Source organism: Blennius ocellaris (genome assembly GCF_963422515.1).
Source record: "Blennius ocellaris genome assembly, chromosome: 19".
Taxonomy (NCBI): domain Eukaryota; kingdom Metazoa; phylum Chordata; class Actinopteri; order Blenniiformes; family Blenniidae; genus Blennius; species Blennius ocellaris.
In genome coordinates this window covers 10,157,079-10,179,027 of record NC_137668.1, presented here as the reverse complement: position 1 = coordinate 10,179,027, position 21,949 = coordinate 10,157,079, and the positions used below count along the sequence as shown (strand labels likewise).

General features: G+C 47.8%; 1 protein-coding gene across 3 annotated transcripts in view; it reads left to right on the top strand.

Annotated features, from left to right (window-relative positions):
- ncoa2 (nuclear receptor coactivator 2) overlaps positions 1-21,464 on the top strand; it is a 61,441-nt gene extending 39,977 nt beyond the window's left edge. For 2 of the 3 annotated variants that reach the window (XM_080514746.1, XM_080514747.1), the window contains exons 8-22: positions 492-593; positions 2,412-2,552; positions 2,782-2,929; positions 3,572-4,928; positions 12,106-12,334; positions 12,418-12,630; positions 14,399-14,647; positions 14,961-15,090; positions 15,191-15,356; positions 15,445-15,741; positions 16,882-16,959; positions 17,399-17,882; positions 18,682-18,859; positions 19,552-19,756; positions 21,166-21,464. In XM_080514746.1, coding sequence (XP_080370872.1) covers positions 492-593; positions 2,412-2,552; positions 2,782-2,929; positions 3,572-4,928; positions 12,106-12,334; positions 12,418-12,630; positions 14,399-14,647; positions 14,961-15,090; positions 15,191-15,356; positions 15,445-15,741; positions 16,882-16,959; positions 17,399-17,882; positions 18,682-18,859; positions 19,552-19,756; positions 21,166-21,177 — 3,989 coding nt within the window. In that variant the 3' untranslated portion in view covers positions 21,178-21,464. The remainder of the gene's footprint in view (positions 1-491; positions 594-2,411; positions 2,553-2,781; positions 2,930-3,571; positions 4,929-12,105; positions 12,335-12,417; positions 12,631-14,398; positions 14,648-14,960; positions 15,091-15,190; positions 15,357-15,444; positions 15,742-16,881; positions 16,960-17,398; positions 17,883-18,681; positions 18,860-19,551; positions 19,757-21,165) is intronic. The other variant, XM_080514748.1, reaches the window with a different exon arrangement.
- Positions 21,465-21,949: the final 485 nt, after the last annotated feature.

Genomic DNA, 21,949 nt, shown 5'->3' with positions numbered 1-21,949 from the left:
GTCCCGGACTTGGCGGTGTCATTTTTGCGTGTGTTAGAGGCAACTGTCATAATTGAGCGATGGCAATCTTTAGCGCTGGGCCAGGGGAGGTGTCATCAGTGTGAGATGGCACTCTGGGTGAGACCAGCCGGAGTCGTGCACACGCGGCCACTCGCGCGCGCACACACACACACACACACGCATTCGCACACTTTCAAAGGTCACACTTCATCATTTCCCTCGCCAGCGATAGCGGCTCCCGCTCATGAAAGCAGAGGAGCCCTGATCCCTCTGCTCATTAATAACTGTATTAATTATGCTTCCTGGGAATAACATGCATTTCATTTTCTTTCCCTCCCTCGGCCTTTATCATTTACACCCCATCTTCTCCTCTCCCCTCCCCCTTTCTCTCTCCCATCTCGGCCCCGTCCCCTTTGTTATATCCTCCACCTCATCGTTCCTTTCTCCCCCATATCTCCCGTCTCTTCGCTCTTCTTTTTTTTCTTTTGTAGACTTCCAGTCGTGCCTGATCTGTGTCGCCCGCAGGGTGCCCACCAAGGAAAGACCCATGCTTCCCACTCATGAAAGCTTCACTACACGCCAGGACTTACAAGGTACTTAAACCTGTTGTCGAGCCAGGAATTACTTCAAGAGTCTATTCATTTTTACAGGATTCACCACAAGACAAGTCATTACAACATTGTCAAATGTACTTCTGGAATTTAAACCCAAGTCCCCCACCCCGGGGTCAAAACTTAATAGAACCAGGAAACACAATGTCTGGGATGAGGCCTGTAGTGAGCAAGTGTGATTTTACAACTTAAATAGTGTCAGTAAATACCCCAAGCATGATTTTTGAAGCATTTACATCACTTCAAAAAGGTGGCAGTCATGTATACACATACGCAAAATATAAATTACAGTTAATATTAAATGCATTTATACTGCTTTATCTTGGAGCTGATTATGTGTGAAGACAGGGGAGCATACATCACTAGATAGATCACCACACACACACATATCCACATCCACATACAATTTAGAGTCACTAATTATACACAAATGCCTTTTTGTTGACCATGGGAGTCAACTAGCATACCTGGAAGAGCAAATACACACTTAAAGAATCAGTTTGGAAAATAATCTACAGAGAAATAAACTGGAACAGGACATGTTTGATATGTTTAAGAAGTGTTGTAACTTTGTGGAAGCTATGGGCTCAACATCACCTTTTACCTCTGGCGACTGCATTGAGACATCACAAGGCACACGGAACGTAAACAAAGCACGTCCGTGTGCTATTTTGTCTGTCACTTGGCCGATATTCTGAAATTATCCAAAAATCCTTGAACGGATCGGAGGGGACGTCATTCTTTCGACTCTGTTTGAGCAAAACTTTGCCGAGCAGTGATAATGTAGCGCCTCCAGTGCAGCACAGCCCGAGCACTGCCTTATGCAACGTCGCCAGCCTATAAATCACCTCACACTACAATTTGGTATTTAATCATTATTACATCCTTGGCGAAGGCCCTTAGGATTGAATAAGTTAGCTGAACTAGCTTGTGTCTGCACTCTGGGAGGTAAAATACCTGTCTGAACACTGGCGCTAGGTGCAGACAGTCGTCTATTTCACCTTGTGTTTGATGTGCACTCACACACTCATAGTTAGTCCCTGATGTGCAGTAATTTACTGTAGTTTCCCACCCAGACTTCTGTAGGTGGGCAGGTATATTCCTCCTCATTCTCCAGTCTGTCAGGACGGCGCTGCTCTGGATAATAACAATGTTTTGTTCCATTGAAGGTCGACAAGTATGATTTTTGACAGTCAGCTCTTGGAATAGCACTTATTTTAATTTGGAATTATCTTTGTTTTACTTGCCTTCGAGCGCTTGTTGGACACAGTGTTGTGCTGCGAATGTCTCCTGATATGGATGTTTATGATTCCACAAGTCTTTAGTCAGTCAGTCAGTCTAGCGGCACTGTGTTTGTCAGCCCCCCCCCCCCCCCCCCCCTAAATGAACCGCTGCCAGTGAAGGACAACTTTTGTCTTTAAGTATGCCTGTGTGTACACACAGATAGCATGGATCGCCTTGTTGATCTCTGAAGGTAGTGGAGTCTGGGTTGCCCTGCTGACTTTTCAGAGGAGTCGCTCTACCTGCTCCATTCAGTGTCTACCTGGTGGTCTCACTTAATTTGTACTGACAGTCCTTATAATTATGTGTGCATGTCTGCTCTTGCATAGCGAGGCCTCCAGTTTATTTCTGTGCATTACTATTGCAGCATATATCTCACACTTTTACATTCGAATGCTAATCAAAGCTCTTTCTTAACCAAACTAGAAGCGTTAAGAGATATGGAGTACCTTCTTCTTTCCACGTGGAATCCCTGTGGGTAGTGTCGTGACCTCCCTCCTTCTGGTTCTTTGCGTTTAGGCAAGATAACGTCTCTGGATACCAGTCTGCTACGAGCCTCCATGAAGCCGGGCTGGGAAGATCTTGTGAGGCGCTGCATCCAGCGGTTCCACCTACAGAACGACGGCGAGATGTCTTTCGCAAAGAGACACCAGCAGGAAGGTATAACCCTTCTTATTATAGGGCTCATGACCTTTTGATTTCTTTTTTATGATGGCTTGGAAACGGCCATCTGTACAGGGGTCAAGCCACAAGCTCCTCCAGACCAAAGCTAATGGTTCTAATTGCAGCCTTTTGTTTGTGCAGCCACCCATCCAATCACGATTTCACTACAGCGAGATAATCCAATTTTCCTCAGCATCTACTGATGTGAAACCCTCTCTGCCCACAGTGCTCCGCCACGGCCAGGCGTTCAGCCCCATCTACCGGTTCTCGCTCTCGGACGGGACCATCGTGTCGGCGCACACGAAGAGCAAACTGGTGCGCTCGCCTGCCACGAACGAACCTCAGCTCTACATGTCCCTGCACATTCTGCAGAGGTATGCCTCGCTATCTACACCAGTGTCAGACCTGTACAGTGAACCTTTCTCCTACGTGTTTTGACCTGTTGGCGCCCTTCAGCACCAACCTGGTGGCTGCAGTTTATTCTAAGTGAACAGGAAAGTGTCTCGATTCTTACTGGTGTCAAAATAGGATATGATGGGTAACTGACGTTAGCAAAACATTTATCCCTCTTCATGGAAGATGCTGCTAGTTTTGGCTAAATGGCTAAATGTACCTACTAAAATTTACACCATAATAAGTGTCGTTCAGTTAAATAAAGTTCCCAAGGTTTTATGGTTTGTTAAGAAGTGTTTGTTCAATATACATTTTATTTGTTGACTTAATAGGCTTTATCTAATTTGTATTATTGCGCAGCTTTCGTCTAGTTTTGTATTCCTTATATTGTGGCACACTTAATCGACACCAATAAAAAACAATCAATACTGGTTACAGTATGGGTTCTGGTCTCAGTGGTTTTTGACATTGGATCAAAACAACATTTTGAGGAAAAGTCCATTTTTATCATGATGCAGTTTTCAACCTCATCCATTTTCTGACTGTCATTAAAAAAAAATGATCCGTATTGAAAATCGCTCAATCCCCATTTGTCTTATTTCTGTGTTTCCTCTATGGTGCAGGGAGCAGACCGTATGTGGAATGGGCCAAGACATGGGCCCTGGCAGTCAGGCCACCGGGATGGCTTCGAAACCAATGAACTCCTCCACTCCCTCCATGACTCCTCCAACTCCGGGCTCGTTGCCGGGATCGGGGCCTCAGGGCCAAGACACTACCATCAGCAGCAACAGCACGCCTTTCTCCCCTCCCGGCCCCGGCGGACCGAGAGAGCCGGCGGCCATGGGGGGCCATATGCAGGGCTACCGCTTCGGCTGTCCACCGCCACACAACCACACCGGGGGCATGCAGCCGCCGCAGCAAGGCCCCAACTGGAGGATGAACAGCCCCTCCCGCGCCAGCCCCAGCCCGGCTGGAGGGCCGCACCCACCTCAACAGAACTCTATGCTGTCACCCAGGCACCGAGGTAGTCCTGGGGGGGCGGGCAGCCCCCGTGTAGCAGGAGGCCTGCACTCGCCCTCCCCAGTGGGGATGTGTGGTGGCGGGCCCGGAGGTGCCAGTAGTAGTGCGGCTAGTACCCACGCCAACAGCTACACGAGCAGTTCTCTCTCTGCCCTGCAGGCCCTCAGCGAGTGCCACGGTGTTGGACACGGACACGGGCCCCCTCATGCACATACACTCGGGTCTCCAGACCGTAAGATAGGGTCCCCCGTCGGGGTCACACCAGGTTCAGGGGTAAATACTCATCTGATGTCAAAACTTGGTGGAGGCGGCGCTGCCGGCGGCGGCACCGGGGACTCATTTGGGCCGCACTCGGAGGTGAGTCAGGGGCACGCGCAGGGCCAAACGGAGAGCAACCTCACTGAGCCCAAGGAGGAGAGGGAAGGTCCCCTCGAGGGCCACGACGCTCTCAAAGGGGTGCACGACAACAAGGGCCACACCAAGTTATTGCAGCTGCTCACCACCAAGCCAGAACCTCTGGAAAGCCCCCTTTCCCCCGGTGCAGGGGGCGAGGGCAAGGACCAGGCCGGGGCGGGGGTCCGGGCCGGCCACGCCGGGGGAAACACTCATGCCACGTCCCTCAAAGAAAAACACAAAATCCTCCACCAACTGCTTCAGAACAGTACATCTCCTGTGGACCTTGCCAAGCTCACTGCGGAGGCGACAGGCAAAGAGCTGGGCCAAGACCAAACGCAGGGGACTGGTAGTACAGCTTCGGGGGCAGAAATTACTCCTAAACAGGAACCGTTGAGCCCCAAGAAGAAGGACAATGCCCTGCTACGCTACCTCCTGGATAAGGACGACACTGTATTAAAAGACAAGGTCCCTAAACTCGAGGCTGGGGAAGTGAAGGTGGAAGGAGGCAAACACCCGCAGGTCAAGGCAGAGAAACAAGATGCAGGATACGACCGGGCTGAGCAGGTCAGTTTGTACATGTCGTGTGATCTTCCTGTTTACTAGATGTCTTGCTTACTGCATCTCTTCCATCGTTCAGATCAGGAAAAGAACTCAAGCTGCCCCAAAACTGACTGAATGACCTCTTTAGCTGTTTGCAAAACCAAAAGTTTTCACTGTGTGTTGCTCCACTTGCCTCCTCTCTCTGCTTTAGTGTTAATCTGGGTTAAGTAGCAGATGTCGGTTCCTCTGAGTCTCGTGTCCATGGATGATGTTACAGCTAATGCTCAAATGGTCAGGCAGTATAGGGGACAGACGAGTATCTGTGGTATGTATGCGTGCAGATTTATAGCCCTGCGATATAAACTTAATTCATTGTACATGGTTTTTAATCCTATGTATGCCACATCTGGGTCTGGACTGCATATGCGTTGGCATCTGGAGCTGAAGGAATCTGTCCGCTGGCTTCAAACAACTGTGACATTTGGAAAGCGCTCCCTGTGGTTCCTCAGTCATTTGATCCTGGTTGCATTTGGCCAGAACCCTCAGGTTTGGCTTGGAGCTCAGGTCAGGTCTGGCGCCGAAATGACAGGAGAGATTTGAGCTGCAAGTGTTGCTGGTCGAACTCGAGAGTTCCTTTTGTGGCGGACGTTTCAGCCGGACGGGATTTGGAGATCAACCTGCCGAGTAATGTCGGTGTGTGAGACTCACACGTTTTTATACAGGAAACATGCGTATGATACGCCCCGACATGCCCCCTCAATACAGAAAATCCGCAAATGGCTTTCTGTCTCGTACATCATAGCGAAACCACAGAATTACATGGAATCACTCAAAATTACAAGCATGCCCTTCGACTCTGTGCTGCTGCCTCTATTTTCCTCTTTACTTTTGTCATCTTGGAGCAGGCCCATAGGCGAGGGTACATGCATGTCGTCTAAATGTCCCACTTCTCGTGGGAATGCATGTTCATTGTGTTATAAATAAAACAATGCATTGTCCAAACTGCACCCGGGTCTCGAAAAACTGTTTAGATTTGCAACCTCCACCAAAGTCTTTAAGGCAGTCTGGAAGAACTGCTTCTTTTTTTTTCTCTCCCCTCCCTCCCTCCCTCCCTCTCGCTCTCTCTCTCCCTCTCTGCTGCATATTGTAGTAGAAGCTGTTGTCTTCCCATTCACACAGATGGGCAGTGGCACCGGATGTCACTTAGCTGCGTGTGTTAGCTGTATACGTACAGTATGTGCTCGGCGGCTCGGGTACACACAAGCGAGAGGAAAAGGTGATTGGTTGGATAATAAGAGCCGTTGTTGAACTGAACAAAGAAGGGGAGATGAGAGAGGTGTAGATACCCCCAGGAGAGCCCAGCCTCGGCAGGCAGAGTGAAAATGATGAGCCATATGCTCCTGCATGTCCTCTCTGCTACCATGGAGATGGAGGGGAGAGGGAGTGGTGTGTTTGTAGACGCACAAAAAATTTAATAAAAAGAAACTGCAAAAAGCAATAGAAATTGAGTGAAATGCAGATTTAATACACGTCTTAATGGTAATGGTATATTTTCAGGATGCAGCTACTTAGTGATCTGTTTGGGTTTTGATTTCTTAATTACACTGGCAGCACAAAGGAAATTGGTCAGTTGTTGTTTCACATTTAGATGGCTATTAAATCACTCATCGCTTGAAACGGTGATTCCAGAACACATTTGACTAACCAGAACGGGGACATGCGCCATGTGCGAAGCCATGACTTCATTAGAGCCATTATATGTGTGTGAGTGGGTTTCTGTTCCTTGTTGGTGAATCGCTGCTTGGCCATGTGTGAAAGCTGAGTGTACTAGTTAAAGAGTCCACTCATTCTCCTCTCCACTAACCTCACCCACTATTTCCTCGCCGACTCTCTCTCTCCCCCTCCCTCCCTCCCTCCCTCCCGACTCCCTCTGCCTCGCTCCTCCTCATGATTGTTTGAGGGCTGAATTATTGATGGCTGCTGCAAAGCTAAATGAGAAATCAGAGCAGAGCTCGCATGAAGCTGTGCTACGGGCCGACGGTGGGGATCGTCGGGGTTTATGCCAGACTGGCCCGGCGAGACGTTCACCTGTTGTTTCGCAGTAGGAGCAGTTCACCTCTGCGAAAATGGAAACAAATGCAGTGGGAATTTAAAAGACTTGGTTTGTCAGAAAGGCGGTTTTGGGAGCGCGGGGTGGGGCCTCGCCCCTGGGGGCATAATTGGGACTGATCTTTTATTTTGTGGAATCAATTTTGATATGAAGAAATAACTAAATCTATAATGAAAACTTTACTATTAGGACATAATCACAAGTGTAATTGAGACATATTGGATTCACAAACCGTCACAGTTGCAACAGTTTCAAACTATATATGAGAACTTCTCATACTACTTCTAATTAAAAGGATCCAACGAGCACAAGAAGCGTTTCACTGCATCATCAGAGAGAGTTTAAGGCCGTGTTTACACAATGTTTCAAGTTTTTTCGTTTCGTGAAGCAAAATGGCAAGAACACTGAAAACAATGTCGTTTGCATGACGTGACCAGTTGCCGCCGTTTACGTTTTGTAATGAGACCACACAACGATAACAATAGCGAGGACATGGACATTTGTATTGACAGAAGACAAGAAAAATGTTGGATTGTTATTACGGCGACTGTCAAATATGGAACTGCCGAGCCCCAGGAGAACATGGACAGGGAGTCATGACACTCCGGAGGAAGCATTGTTGCCACTGTCCATCAACTGGCGCACGGCGAGAAGAACTATTTACTACAGCCAGTAGCGCAGTAGCACACGCGCTTTCAAAAAGTTGCATTTCCCCTATTTCCACAGACTCGGCATTCCACCTTGGAAGCCCTTTTCAAAAACGAGCACTTTCAGGGCCTCCGACCACTATCAAAACTCCAGAAAGAATTTGCTGTTGCGAGAGAGTTCTAAGAGAGTTCATCCCCTCACACTTTTAAAATCCCCACCTGAAGACAAAGTGTTTATTTGGGCGGACGGGAACAGTTTTCTTTCATAACATTATTTTCATACCTCCACACAGCCGGAGTTCTGTTGATAAGTTAAACTGTGCTCATATAGCGCTCTGATCTCCCGTCTTTGTTTCCCAAGCAGCAGTCTTGACCAAGCTGTTCAAACACTTATTTCGCAGCCACTAATTACCTGAAGAAATGAATCAAAATAGAGGTTAACAACAGCAGCTGTGGCGTGGGCTCTGATTCACCGACGACATAAATGAGTAATCACAGAGGAAAGAGACTGGTAATTTTTTTTTGAATTGTTTTTGAGACTTAAGTGCACCATGGTAACAAAATGTATTCTTCACTTGGTCTCGTCGAAAACTGCAGCTCAGGTCAGTTCTTTTAAAGAGGAAAAAGTGATGGATGGAGCTCGCAATGAGCACGGACTCTGTGATTGTGGATATGAGTGAGTGGGTGAAGAAAATAAATCATCTTTACTCTCTTTCCACTTTTACACGCCGAAAGATATTTGTGTTGTCGTTTGTTTGCTCCCCTACAGATAGAACTGAAAGAAATCTTTATTCGTAGCCAAAAGTAATGTTGCTACATATTTATTATGTTTTTATTGACCGTGGGCCGTCTGTGTCAGACATGAAGGAAAAAGAAAGTGGAAAAACCAGCCGGGTCTCAAAAACTTTGAATTAAATTATGGAGAAATGAACTTTTCTTGTTGAAATCCGACAGTGAAACTTGTATATCAGCTCAAGTATTATCTTTTTGGTTTTCATCAAAATTTAAAATTATGCTTGAAACCTTTTTCAGTTTCCATGTTACACATGTAGAAATAACAAAATGATAAACTTTTACCAATCATACTTGTCATTTTTGTGACATTGGCCTACATTAGCTGTACATTGCTTATAGATATATTGCTTGAAAAACAGTCCAATCAGTGATTTTGACTTGGATTTGTTTGAGTCGATCCGAACATTGCAGTTAATCTTTAAATATGTCAGTAAAGGTTTCTGTTCAGGCCTTCCAGGCTGCCGAGTAGAGTTTGCAGTTTTGTTTTTGTTGTTCTTTCATCTTTCTTTGCTGACAAAAAGGCCGTCGTGAACTTCCTTTTTGCCTTTTCTCTTCCTTGGCAGTGACACTTCTGCTTCACTCGCCCTGCTCTCACTTCCCTTTCCTCCAAAAGGACAGTAGCTGGGGCACAACGACACAACAAACACCCCTCTTCTCTCTGGAAAGTCCACTTGGACATGGGGGGGGGGGTTTCACGTCAGTGCATAGAATGAGCAAATACAACATGTGTGTGAGCGCCGTGGTCCATTCCCTGCTTATTCACACACGTGACGGGTTTATGTTGAATTGCAAATAGATGCAAGTTGTGTTATAAGAATGCGCATTGGCAGGGCCTCATCACAACCCCACGGTGAGAAAGTCAGCCCGCTCTTGCTGAGCATGCTAATGTCTCTCATTTCTCCATCGAACGCGCTTAAAATGTTGGACACGTCATCAGCCGACAATTAATTTTTCAGTCGGAAGTCCATTAAATTCCAGGGCGCTCATTACCTGCGAGTTATACACACATTTGTTTTGAATCTGTCTTTATAGCTTTGAGTTTGTTTGCGTTCCCCGTCGCTGTTTGTCGAGCCATTAACTCTGGCTTGTCATATTTAATAACTTGTGCACTTATGTTTGTTTTCTTCAAATATAAACTGGAGAAAACAAGTACTAAAATAGATTTTCATAGCAGTCCTGTCGTTTGTTTTAGTATTTCCTATTCAGTTAGTGCATCTGTTTGAGCCGTTGATCTTCATATAAGTGATGAAAAAACTGCATGAAAATATTCAACTGTATGAGAAAACTACTGCAACTTATTTAGTGGTGACTTTTTTTCAATAAAATATAATGTGTGCTATTGTAGGACAGTGGTACTTAATAATACAAATACAATATTAAGTCTAAAAAGCCCATTTAGAGCCACTTTAAAGAGAAATGGTGATTTGGTAATTTTTGCAACAGAGTTATTGTATGATTTGCTTCTCAATAGTGTAATTTTACTTGCACTTATGAGTGTTGAAATATAGAAATAACCATCGCCACCCCAGGGCTGGGTGCCAACATGACAAAACCTGTAGGAAGACATTGTCGTCTAACAATGAAGAGAAAAAGTCAATACCATTTGGTACAAATTTAATCGATCTGGAATAAAAAAAAATTGAAGGAAATCTGGAACTAAATAGCCGATTGAATTGATCTGAAAGTTTGAGTTGCTGTTTTATATATAGCGCGTTAAACGTGAGCATTATCGAGGTGTCTCTGTACTTTCCAGCACCAGAGAAAAGGTCAAATGTTTCCATTATTCTTTCTTTTATGTTATTATCTTCCTTATCTTGCCCACTTGAGAACTGTTGGGTTCGTCTGTGGCCCCTGAAGCTGAATAACTCTGAGTTGAATGTCTCAATGTCTACATATTCAAGGGAGTGTCTGATTAATTGTTAATGCTCACTCATTTGTTGAATGAGGCTAAAATAAAAGGAAAGCTGGATCAGATTATTTAGTTAAAAATCTGAGCGTGTACGGCGTGCCCTTTGCTCTTTGTCCAGTGCGTTAGGTTGAATTGAACTAAGATCAGTAAATAGAGCATGGTTTTAAACAAAATGTGTAACACCTAAATAGCCATGTGTCCTTTAATATCCCTGAAGGGTTTCGTTTTTCTTGAATGTGTGAAGGGGCGGGATCTGCAGAAAAGGAGGACATGGATCACATTGCCTGCACTGACATGCATTGAAAGAAGAGAGTAATAAGGATTGATAGAAATGGGACCCATTAAGGGTAAAAGCAACGAGAGAAGTCAGAGAATAGAAAGTGGGAGGAGAGAGAATTGGAGAGGAGGAGGAGGAGGAGGAGGAGGAGAGCAAACAGTGTACAGAAGCATTACATCATTCCTGACCTCATTAGGGCTTTTCTCTCTACCACCACCACCACCCCTCACTGTTACTCTCTCCAGCTCTCCTACATACACTCTCCACCCCTTTTCTATCATCTGCATGGTGTCCGATCCATTCCGTGCTCTGTATATGGAGGCATCATCCAAATGCAAGCAGGACGCGTAGCAATCTTTCTTTTTAAGTAACGTAGGAATGGCCGAGGCGGTCGTCCTCGAGCTCCTCAGATTACAGTTTAGTCAGACTCGCTGTGTTTTCTTATTAAACCGAACAGATGCACGTCATTGTTCGGAACACTGAAGAACACTGAAACAGTGCTGATGTGCAGTTTCTCTGCTGTACAGTATGTCACGATGAAGAGATGTGGGCGATATTCCAGGTGTGCTGCACTCTGGTGGCCGTTTACAGCCACTGCAACTTATTTACCTAAAGCCCCCCAGGCCTCGCTTGGACGCACTAACATCACCTGAGTTTAATGTTTCCCCACAATGTTTTTGTGACCTACACTTTCTCGCCAGTGAAATGAAACTTCGGGGAAGCGCTGTTGCAAAGTTTGCCGACGTGTGGCTCGATAGCCGCCCGCAGGTAGTCGGAACTGCTTGCCGTTCCAGTGATTTCTTCCACTTCTTCGTCGGTGAGAGAGAGAGCTGCACAAATGACCCAAAAACAAACCCCCCAAAAAATTCTGCACAGAAAGCTCACTCGGATCGCAGCGCGGCCTTGTCTTTGTTTAAGATGGTGTGTGTGAAAAACTAAACAAAAGTTTTCTGCAAATCCCAGTTGTGTGTGTGTGTGTAAAGCCTTTGGCTGTATGGCGCTGGCTCTGGACAGCTGTTTACAGTGGAGGGGCAGAGAGCAGCTCAAACTCTGGCATCAAGCAAACTCCTCCTGCCTCGTGCTGCTCTCCCATGTTACTTTAGCAGAAGGCTGCTGCAGCGGCCACATGTCTTCTGTCTCCGCAGTTTCCTCAACTCACCCCGGGGTTACAATATTGTTTATGATAATATGACAGTCTTGATAATGCGCTTTGAATGTAGAAAGGGGAGTTCTGTGTCTGTGAGGAGCAGACAGTAAGCAGGGAGTCGCACAACGGGCTGATGAGCTCAGTCAAAACGATTTGGAGGCTGTATTTCAGAGGAGACCTGGTGTTACTTTACTGTTTTATTCTGCATACAACCGAACCTACACCTGCGGTGCAGGTGAACCAGTAACGCGCTTCTTATCTGTCCCCGTGTCCACATTTGACTCTTTTTTTTTTTTTCCTGTTTCCCGCCCTCCAGTCGTCGGAGCTGGACGACATCCTGAATGACCTGCAGAGCGCTCAGCCGCAGCTCTTCTGTGAGCCGCGGCCGGTGTCGCTGCCCAGTCCCATGGACAAACAGAACATCATCAATGACATCCTCCAGATGTCCGAGACCAATCCTGCCATGGCGCCACAGCAGCAGCAGCAGCAGCAGCAGCAGCAGCAGCAGCAGCACAGAGGCCTCGGACCTGCCATGGGCCCCAACAGTCAGTCTCGTTATTACTTGTTCACACCTTCACATTACGTGCTTTTATGAATATAGCTTCACCGAATCTTTTCCCATTTCCAGATTTTGGAGGCGTGCGACCAGGCCAGCCAGGCAGAGGTCTCCCCATGAGGAGCGTGTCTCTGGACATCAACGTGTCCCCGCAGCAGCCGTCGTTACAGTACCCCATACGAGCCACCAGCCCATACACACTGGTGCAGCAGCAGCAGCAGCAGCAGCAGAACTTGGTGGGGAGCCATGGCATGATGGGTAACCAGGCCGGCATGGTCAACGCAGGTAGGTGTGGCGGCAAGACGAAACAGTGACGCGCTTCATTAAGGTCTTGAGAATATGCCCCGGTTCGGCGGCGGCATCCTGTAAAGGTTGCGTTTAAAAGCCGGCGGAAATGCGTCACGACAACCCTTCCTTCAAACCCAGTAAACAAATGTGTCCACCGTTTCCAAGACGACAAAGGACCCAAGGTGTCCTTCGCCGCCTCTATCCATCCCTCTTCAATACCGTTTATCCAATTCAGGGTCAGAGGCGGCCGAGCCGACCATTGAAAGCATCATACATCCTGGACCGTCATCAGTCCATCACAGAGGAAACACACAAAGGGACACCCACAGTTAGAGGGAACAATTCACCTCAAGTGTGTTTGAACTATGCCAAGAAAACACACAGAACATGCAAACTCCACTATGAAGCAACTATAACGTCACCGTGCCACCGTATAAGAAATCGTGATGTCCTGTAACATGGCAATTTTCAGCGACTTAACACGGTTTTTTTTAGGCTCACCTGATACGTAGATCTGTAAAACATAACTGCGACAGCACAACGAAAAGCTTTCAGTTCTTCTCTGACAAAGTCTATGTAACAGTGAGGCAGCAAACTCCTGGAAGACACCCGTCATCGGTTTCAGGTACAAACTCGTCGACTATCGATGGGCCTGTCCTCCAAAGGCTGATATGTTGTAGGACGAAGTCTCTAAATCAACACACAGCTACAGCCTCTTGTGCAGAGCAATGATAGTGATTTATTTAGTCTTTCCATTGAGTCCCAAAAAAAATGAGAAAAACTACTTTATTGGTCTGAATAAAAAGTGACATTATTTATACAATGACACGCAATTTTACTCCAAATTTTATTTGTTTTTTAATACTGATAACGGGACGTGGACACTTTGCTAAACCTCTTGTGTTTCCTGCTTGCATTCAGTTTCGCTCTTGTGCTCCAGCTCCGCGTGCTCCTCCCATATCGTGTCTTCCAAAGCATTTTAAAACTTTGAAAGGCTTGTTTTGTTATCAATCCGTTGTCTGCCGATCGGTCCACCGTGTCGCTCTGGTTTCTGAGACTTCCACATGCTTTTGCTATAACGCATGACACCGACTCAGACGATAAGACGACTTTTGGAGACTTTTTTTCCATAGGGGGAAAAAAAAGCCTATAAAAAAAATCATTTATTTGGATCAATAATACAAAGGTTGGCTCAATTTGGAGGGTGAAAAGTTACGTGGTCTGTTTGAAATGTGTCACTTGGAGTGGATTTTGAAGACGATAGTTCAATGAATACCTGAGCTATAAAAAGGAATCTAAACACATCTAAACATATTTGATGTTGTTGAAATGGAAGGTTTCAAAATGTTCTATTTTTTTTATTGATTGCATCCAAACCTGCAGCAGTCAATCAAGTGACTCATTCATTTGAGGCTGTATGTAGTTGTTTATTGTGTTACGTCCAATGTGGACTTCACCCTTTGACAGGTTTCTGTGAGTGTGTTTGTTACACTCAAAACCCAATGGGCGAAGCAGAGCGACGCATACAGCTGCGACGAAGGACTACCTTTTTGTGTTACAATATAACGCAGCATGTCATGGCACAGTGACTCGCTTCCTGTGACAGGAAATCGTCACCCACGTCGGCACAAAGTTTTTCTCGCTCCCACAGGAGTACCCCTCCTCAACCGTGCCCCCCCCCCCCTGGCTGCCCTGCAGACTTTCATAGCTTCCCCACCAGAGTTGCACAGAGACTGAAATCCTCCTTTGTGTTTGATCCTGTCAGGTCTGATGGCTCCAGGGGGTCCACGGCCCGGCATGCAGCAGCAGCAGCAGCAGGAGGGATGGGTGGGCTCGGCGTCCGCCCCTCCTCTGGGCGCGTCCGGCCCGGGCCAGCAGAATGCCATGCAGGGCCGGATGGGACCGAACGGGGCCCCCATGAGGCCCAACAGCCAGCCGGGCCCTCGGCCGATGCTCCAGTCCCCCATGATGGCCAGCGGTGAGAGCTCAGTCCACAGCAGGAACATAAGCAAAGGTTTTTATGAAGCACAAAATGCATCACACAAACAATTCAAGGCTAATCAAACACAATAAAACCTCCATAAATTCAACAGCTTCGTATCACTGCAATGAAAAGGTTGCATGGAATGACTCAGACCCTCGTTGGTGGATACAGAATGTCTAGAACTCATTGTCCAAAGCAACTGCTCACCCACAAAATGCTGTTGTTGTCACTGTAAAGGCTGCCACCTTGTGGCTCTCTTTAGTACTCCACCTCCTCTGTCCCCTTCATCTTATTATCTGGACTCTGATTTGTTGGTTTCTTCCCCCCTCCCCTGTTGTTTTAGGCCAACCCGACATGGATATTGGGATGGTCGGCCACCATTTCTCGCAGCAACAGGCTCCGCCCAATCAGACGGCCCCGTGGCCCGACAGCATGATGCCGATTGAGCCGACGGCGTTTGTAAACCAGGGCAGGTACGTCACTTGAAAGCGATCTCAATTTTAACGTGACCTTGTCCGTCTGAAGTTTTGCAAAACGGTAAATGATCAGGGTCTCTGTGTCCTCGTCGTCCAGGTCGGCTCCTCAGGACGAGTTGCTGTGCAGCACGGGGCTCGGTTCAGGCGAAGGCAGCGCAGTGGACGAGGGGGCCCTGATGTCTCAGCTGTACACTGCACTCAAAGATTTCGACGGCCTGGAGGAGATCGATCGTGCGCTGGGTATCCCCGCTTTGGTGGAACAGGTGAGATCTCTTTTTATTTTGACCCACATCATCGTGTCAATGCCCCTTGATTTGATGTTTAAAATCACATGTTTTTTTTTTTTTCCAGAGTCAGACACTCGAGCCAGACCAGTTCCCCCAGGACTCGTCTATGATGCTGGACCAGAAGCCCCCCATGTACACGCAGCAGTTTGGCCCCCCGCCATCCCACATGGCACAAAGAGGCTACCCTGGAGCTCCCATGCAGGAGCCGGGGTTCCACCCCATGGCAGGACAGATGGGCCCGCGGCCCGGCTACCCGATGATGAGAATGCAGGCCCGGCCCGGACTCCGGCCTGCTGGGGTCGTCCCCAACCAGCCCAACACACTACGACTGCAGCTCCAGCACCGGCTCCAATCACAGCAGGTACACGCACACACACACACACTTTTAGGCTGCCCTGACTCTGCTGGACGTGACGGTGCCCATCGATTCTGGACCGTGATGCAGCCTCACTGTTTGCTTTGCAGTTTTCAGAGTGAGCACACCGTTTGGTTGTGTAATTATCCTTGGAGTTGACATTTTGGCAATTTTTCCCTCTGTGCTCACAAGATATGGTTTGGACGTTTACTTGCCACCTGCTGGTCTTTTATTGTACTTACCGGAAAAATATGATGTTGCCTTGAACTATTGCAAGGAAAGCGCAGAATACTGAAAAAGGCATTATTGTACAACGCATGTTATTCCTCATTTCTAACCAGAACGCATAGTTATCCAAATTTGAATTTTAAAAAATTATACACATATTTCTGTTTGCATTATAGGTGCAGCAATAACTGACAGAATAAGACAGCTTTGGCTTTAATTGTTCTTCATTGTTAAATTGAACTGCTAGTATTAAAGTCGCGTGTCTGTCATGTCATGTATGTCGATAACTTTTGCTCCGAAAAAAATAAGACCTGGAATAATATAAAACCAATATAAATAAAACTATCAACACATATCGTCCATTTTAAAGATTGTTTTTAGAGAATAAGAAATCAAGTATAGTATTAAAATCCTCTCTTCAGTCACTGGCAGTGCATCTGATTAAAACCTGCAATTACTTAGTTATTTTACCAAGTTCTCTTTATGTTCCAGCCTTAATCCAAAATGGATTAAATTCATTTTATTCCCTCCGAATTCTTTACACAATATCCCATAACGACGATGTGAAAAATGAATCGTCAACAATAAAGAAATCACATTTATGTAAAAAGTGAAGCACTGTGAATACTTTCTTCGGGCACTGTGTATGTGAAGGCAGAATCACTACGTCATACATCATCTTGTATTGAGTCGCCACGTTTACCTTTGCACTGCTTTATGACCTTGGACTGGTCGCTTTGGCTTTAAATTCATGCGCAAAGTTCACAAGTCTTTACAATGACTTGATGCATTTGCTTGTTTTTTTTTGTCCTTTTTTTGTGGACAGATGGTCCACAATTTGCCTTGTGAAGTTGCTCTTTTAATTAATCTGTGGATTGTGCATCTTTTCCTCTGATTCTCTGACCGTCGTCTCTGCAGAACCGTCAACCAATGATGACGCAGATGAGCGGAGTGTCAAATGTGAACCTACCTCTTCGAGCCAGTGCTCCAAACCAGGTACTCCCAACGCTACTTGCTTATATGAATTCCATGGAAACGTTTTGTTGAGATTTATCTTTTTGACACTGAAACGCTTGAAATCTTGGACGTACAACCGTTATGGAGGCAACGTCAGTCCTACTCAGTCCTTCAGGCGGTTCAAATGGGTGACAAGTCAGTTTGACAACTACGTGAAGTATAGACCTGTTTTCAAATCGAGGTAGTAAGAGAACTCCCATTAGAATGCAGATTCCCTGACAATCTGCTTCTGTCTGCACAGTCAGGCTGTTGTGACTGTGCTTATCTTTGTGAAGTACTTGCAGTTAATCGAAGGTTTTCCATTCATGCGCACGTCGCCGACACTCCATCCATCCTCCTGTGCCGGTGTTCTTCTACATCGTCTCACTTCTCTCTCTCTCTCTCTCTCTCTCTCTGTCTCTCCCTCTCCCTCTCCCAGGGAACCATCAACGCTCAGATGTTGGCGCAGCGTCAGCGGGAGCTGCTGAGTAACCACCTGAGGCAGCGGCAGCAGCAGCAGCAGCAGGTGCAACAGGCCCAGCAGGTCCAGCAGCAGAGGAGCATGGCCATGAGGGCCCAGGGCCTCAGCCTGCCCCCCAACATGGCCACCGGAGGCATGAGTAACCCCCGGAACCCCCAGGCCAACCCTCAGCAGTTCCCCTACCCGCCCAGCTACGGTACCAGTACAGGCCTGGCCTCGTCACCTCCCCCTACCAGCCCCTTCTCCTCCCCTCTCTCCCCCAGCCTGCCCTCTCTCCCCCCGAACCCCCAGCTCCACCTGCATGGCACCTCCTCCTCTTCCTCCACCTCCTCCTCCTCCTCCTCACAGATGATGATGGGAAACACAAACATGATGGGCGGACAGTACGGGGCCGTACTCAGCCCCCAAATGCAGCACAGTGCCTTTCAGTTTCCCAACTCAGGTACTGCCTGCCACACCCCCGCCAGTCACACACCTCACCCCCACAACCTGTGTGTGTGTGTGTGTGTGTGTGTGCTTGTATGTGCGCGGATCATCGTGTCTGTGTCCATGTGACTCAAGTTGCTCAGTATCACATGCTTTTTTTTTTTTTTTTTAGTTGCGGCAATCATCCAGCTTGTAACGCACTGATGACTGCATTCCTCATCATTCTGTATATTTTGACCGTCACTTTGTAATCTGAGTATCTGAGCGAGCCTGATTAGTCTCTGACCAAAATGGTGTCCAGCTATACCCTGTAAGCGCCAGCAGAGGGCACCAGGGGTACAATCACGTACTCGCTGTCTGCTCCACAGATTAGGAGGCGCAGCAATAACCATCAGTCTCTCCTCATATGTGATTTATAGACCGGTAATCTGAGATTTAATTCCTCCTCTTCTAAATCTTACTCTGGCTTGTGCGGGTCTGCATGAAGTTGTGGCTTCGTTTAGACGTTACTTCTCTCCTGTCCTTTCCCTCCTCCACATTCCTTCCTCCTCCTTTGCTTGTGTATTGCTCACACGCATGTAGGGGAAAAAACCCGTCACTGCCTGTTGAAAATCCAGAAACGCACGCCGGAACGCATCCGCCTCACATTTAAGCGTCACGCTTTGCCGGTCCTCTGCTTCCGTTGGGTTCAAAAGTGCGGCACACACGCGCTGCACCCGAGAGGCGTCACCATTATCCTCACTTCTTCCCTCAGTAGGTTCCCGGAGGAGGCCGCAGGCGCACCGAGCTGAACTGTGTTTAATCATCCACCGCAGGTATGAGCCAGCAGGCAGACGGAAGTTTTGTAGGTCCCGGCACACCGCAGAGCCCCCTCCTGTCCCCCCGCATGGCCCACGCGCAGTCCCCCATGATGCAGCAGGGCCAACAGAGCGCCGCGTTCCAGGGGTCGCCCGACTTGAATGGCTGGCCGCAGGGCAACATGGGAGGCAACAGGTGGGTTCTAATTCCCCCGGGGGCTTTTTGTATGACGGAGCGACGTGTCTTTAGAAATAAATGTCGTAAATGTCTCACCACACTGAGGCTCGTTTGACATCATTTACCCCGAGACACTGTGATCCAGCGCATCAAAACAAAGACCCCAGAGGCCATCTTTCCTATAACTTTGGTGAAGGTTGGGAAAGTGTCAAGATTAGCGAGAGTTAATATGTGAAATATAGTGTGTGAGGTGTGCGTGGGTTCGTCCCACTACACCACAGCAGAGTGACTGAAGCTGCACCAACACGATTTCTGACAAATAATATGACTTTAGAAAGAGAATCGGCACGTTTACCTGAGCAATGAAAACAGGAGAGGTGGTTGTTTTGATTGGACCTCGCTGTGTTTGCCCTGTGATCAACTGGTGGCCGCCTCGGGCCAAGGGTCGGCTACTAGTTTTCCCGATGGGCCACGTGAAAAATAACCAAAGACATATGCTGACTTCAGTTTCACTCAATTAGAAAATCTTCTCGTGATACTTTTTTTTTCCCACCAAACTGGCAGTGTTGTAATTATTTAATGGATCGACTCCATATGGCGACCGATCCACCTGTCGACTGTCTGCGGCCCGCCGCCGATGAATACGTCTTTGCTGTGTTTCCGTCTGAACTGGTGCTTAACGCGCTGTCCCCGCTCCCCCCCACCCGCAGCATGTTCTCGCAGCAGCAGGCGTCCCCGCAGTTCACCCAGCAGAGCAACAGCAACATGTACAACGGCAGTGGCATGAACCTCAACAACGTCTCCATGGCGAACAACATGGCCGCCAGCAGCATGGGCCAGATGGCCGGGCAGATGAGCGTCACGTCCATGGCCTCGGGGCCGTCGCCCGGTTTGCCCTCCATGGGGCAAGAACAGGTGAGACGGCGTGACTGGGGAGCAAAAAGTTCAATTTTGAGGGTAAAACCTCCCAACGCCGTTGCTTAACATTTCACATTTGGGGGGGGGGGGGGGGTTGCCGACGCGGCGGAGTGCCGCCATAACGTCCTCCGGGTGTCCCTTTACAGTCGCCCTCCCGCAGAGGTATAGAACTCTTTAAAAACAACAGGGAAAAACAAAAAAAAAGTGCAGCTCTTCCACTTTTACTCCGTAATCGGGGGACCACGAAAATACTAAAAGGTTCTTCTTCTTCTTTCTCGCCACACCCGGAGTGCTCCTGTCTGCGTTTGTCTTATCGTAAGACCCTAAGTGTTTGGGTACACTTACTGAACGACTGCGCTGGTGAATAATTTACCAGGGATAGTTTACGTAACTCCCACCAGCCGGAGTTGTGTTGCTCCACTTGAACTTAGAGGACAGTGATGTAATTAGCCCGGCGCCCCCCCCCCCCCCCCGGGAGGCGGAGAATGACGACTGTGGCGAGGCCGGTCCGTCTGGACCGGGGGACTCCTGAAGCCCCCGGCGGAGGAGAAACACCAGCTCCAGAAAAGTGACGGCTCTCGATTAATTCGGTGTCGGTCCAGTTGATCCTCCTTCCCTTTGTCTCTCGTATCGTCGGCCGGGTATGAGGCCGTGTTCACCGTGATGCTTTTAAGCCAATAAAGAGGCATGAATATTTAACCAAGGTGCTGCTGCTGTTTGATTGTGTGCACTTCAGGCCGTTGTAACACTCCAGTATATCTGTCACTTGATTTACTCGCCTTCCAGGATTATAGAAAAAAATATTGGCACTTAGATTATTTCAATTATTTACTGTTTGCCCATTAGTACGCCCGTCGGTGATTTACCGGCTGGTTTCAGGCCTGATGGTTTCTAATTGTTTATTGTTGTTTTTTTTGCGCGTCGAGAGGTTCAAAGCCCAGTTTGCTCGGCAACGTCCACAAGTGAAAACGCGAGAACTTTCCGTCCCGAGTTTTGCGGCGGCGGAAAACGCAACTTTTCTGAAACGCTGCGACCGTGCATGCGCACTGTGGCCATAATAAATAGTTATTCTGCACACGGGCACAAGAAGATGGACAATAACAATGTCGTGACTCCCGGTCCGTGGTCTCCTGGGTCTTTGGTAGTTTTATAGTTTAGATTCAATCGAACGTCGTCGACTGGACTATTGTTTTCTGTATACGCGTGTGGTTTTATCACAACAACTTACCAGCCCCCACTAGTGGCCCTGCATGAAAACTACCATCGTTTTCAGTGTTTCTGCCGTTTCCGAGTAAACGTCATGTTCAAGACATTGCCGCGTAAACATGGAACTTTTCTGAAACAAAAAAACGTGTAATTGAGGCCTAAAAGTTGTTTGTTTGTTGTTGTTTGTCTCCCACTTGCAGAAATACTGTTGACCCTCATGGAGACGGTGACCTGAACCTCAGTGATGAGCTGGTGCACGGAGCGCGACGGCCCTTTAAATGACGTCACCAACCGACCGCTTCTTGAACCAGCCGCCGTGCCCTGACAACCCCACACCCACCCACCTCCCACCCACACCTTCTTCAGCTGACGGCGTCCCCCCCCCAACCCCCCCCCCCCCCGGCCCCCATCCGGGGTTCAGTGGATCTCTGTCTCGATACGTTTGAAACCCCCCCCCCCCCCCCCCCCCCCCCAATGGAGGAGCCGGTCGCCCCGCCTATCCAGCTGCATTCACCGTAGTGTGACTTACTGTAAGGCCTCCTGTCTGTGGTGTGGGGGGGGGAGGGGGGGAGGGTGGGGGGGGGGGGTCAGCAGCAGTGGGTGGGGTCCTTATGTTCTGATGAATGTATTCCTCTCAGTGGACAGCGGCCATTTACAATCTCATCTCAAAAAGTGACGTACACTGATCTCTCTCGTTTGTGACATTTCCTCAGTTCCACAGTGGCAGCAAAGACTCCAAACCACGTTCTTCTCCCGTACGGACGGAGCTCAGACACTCAGCCGGTTTTGCCTTTTTTGCTGTTCTTTATTTTGTTGTTTATTTTATAGTTTGTTTGTTTGTTGTTGGGGTTTTTTTTGTTTGTTTGTTTGTTTTTGTTGTTTTTTTTTGTCTCCTTTCCCCCCTGTTCCCTGTCGTAAGAGTTAAGATGTAGAACGATGACCTGGTGGACAAAACTGATGTAGAAAAACACTGCAGAGGAGAAC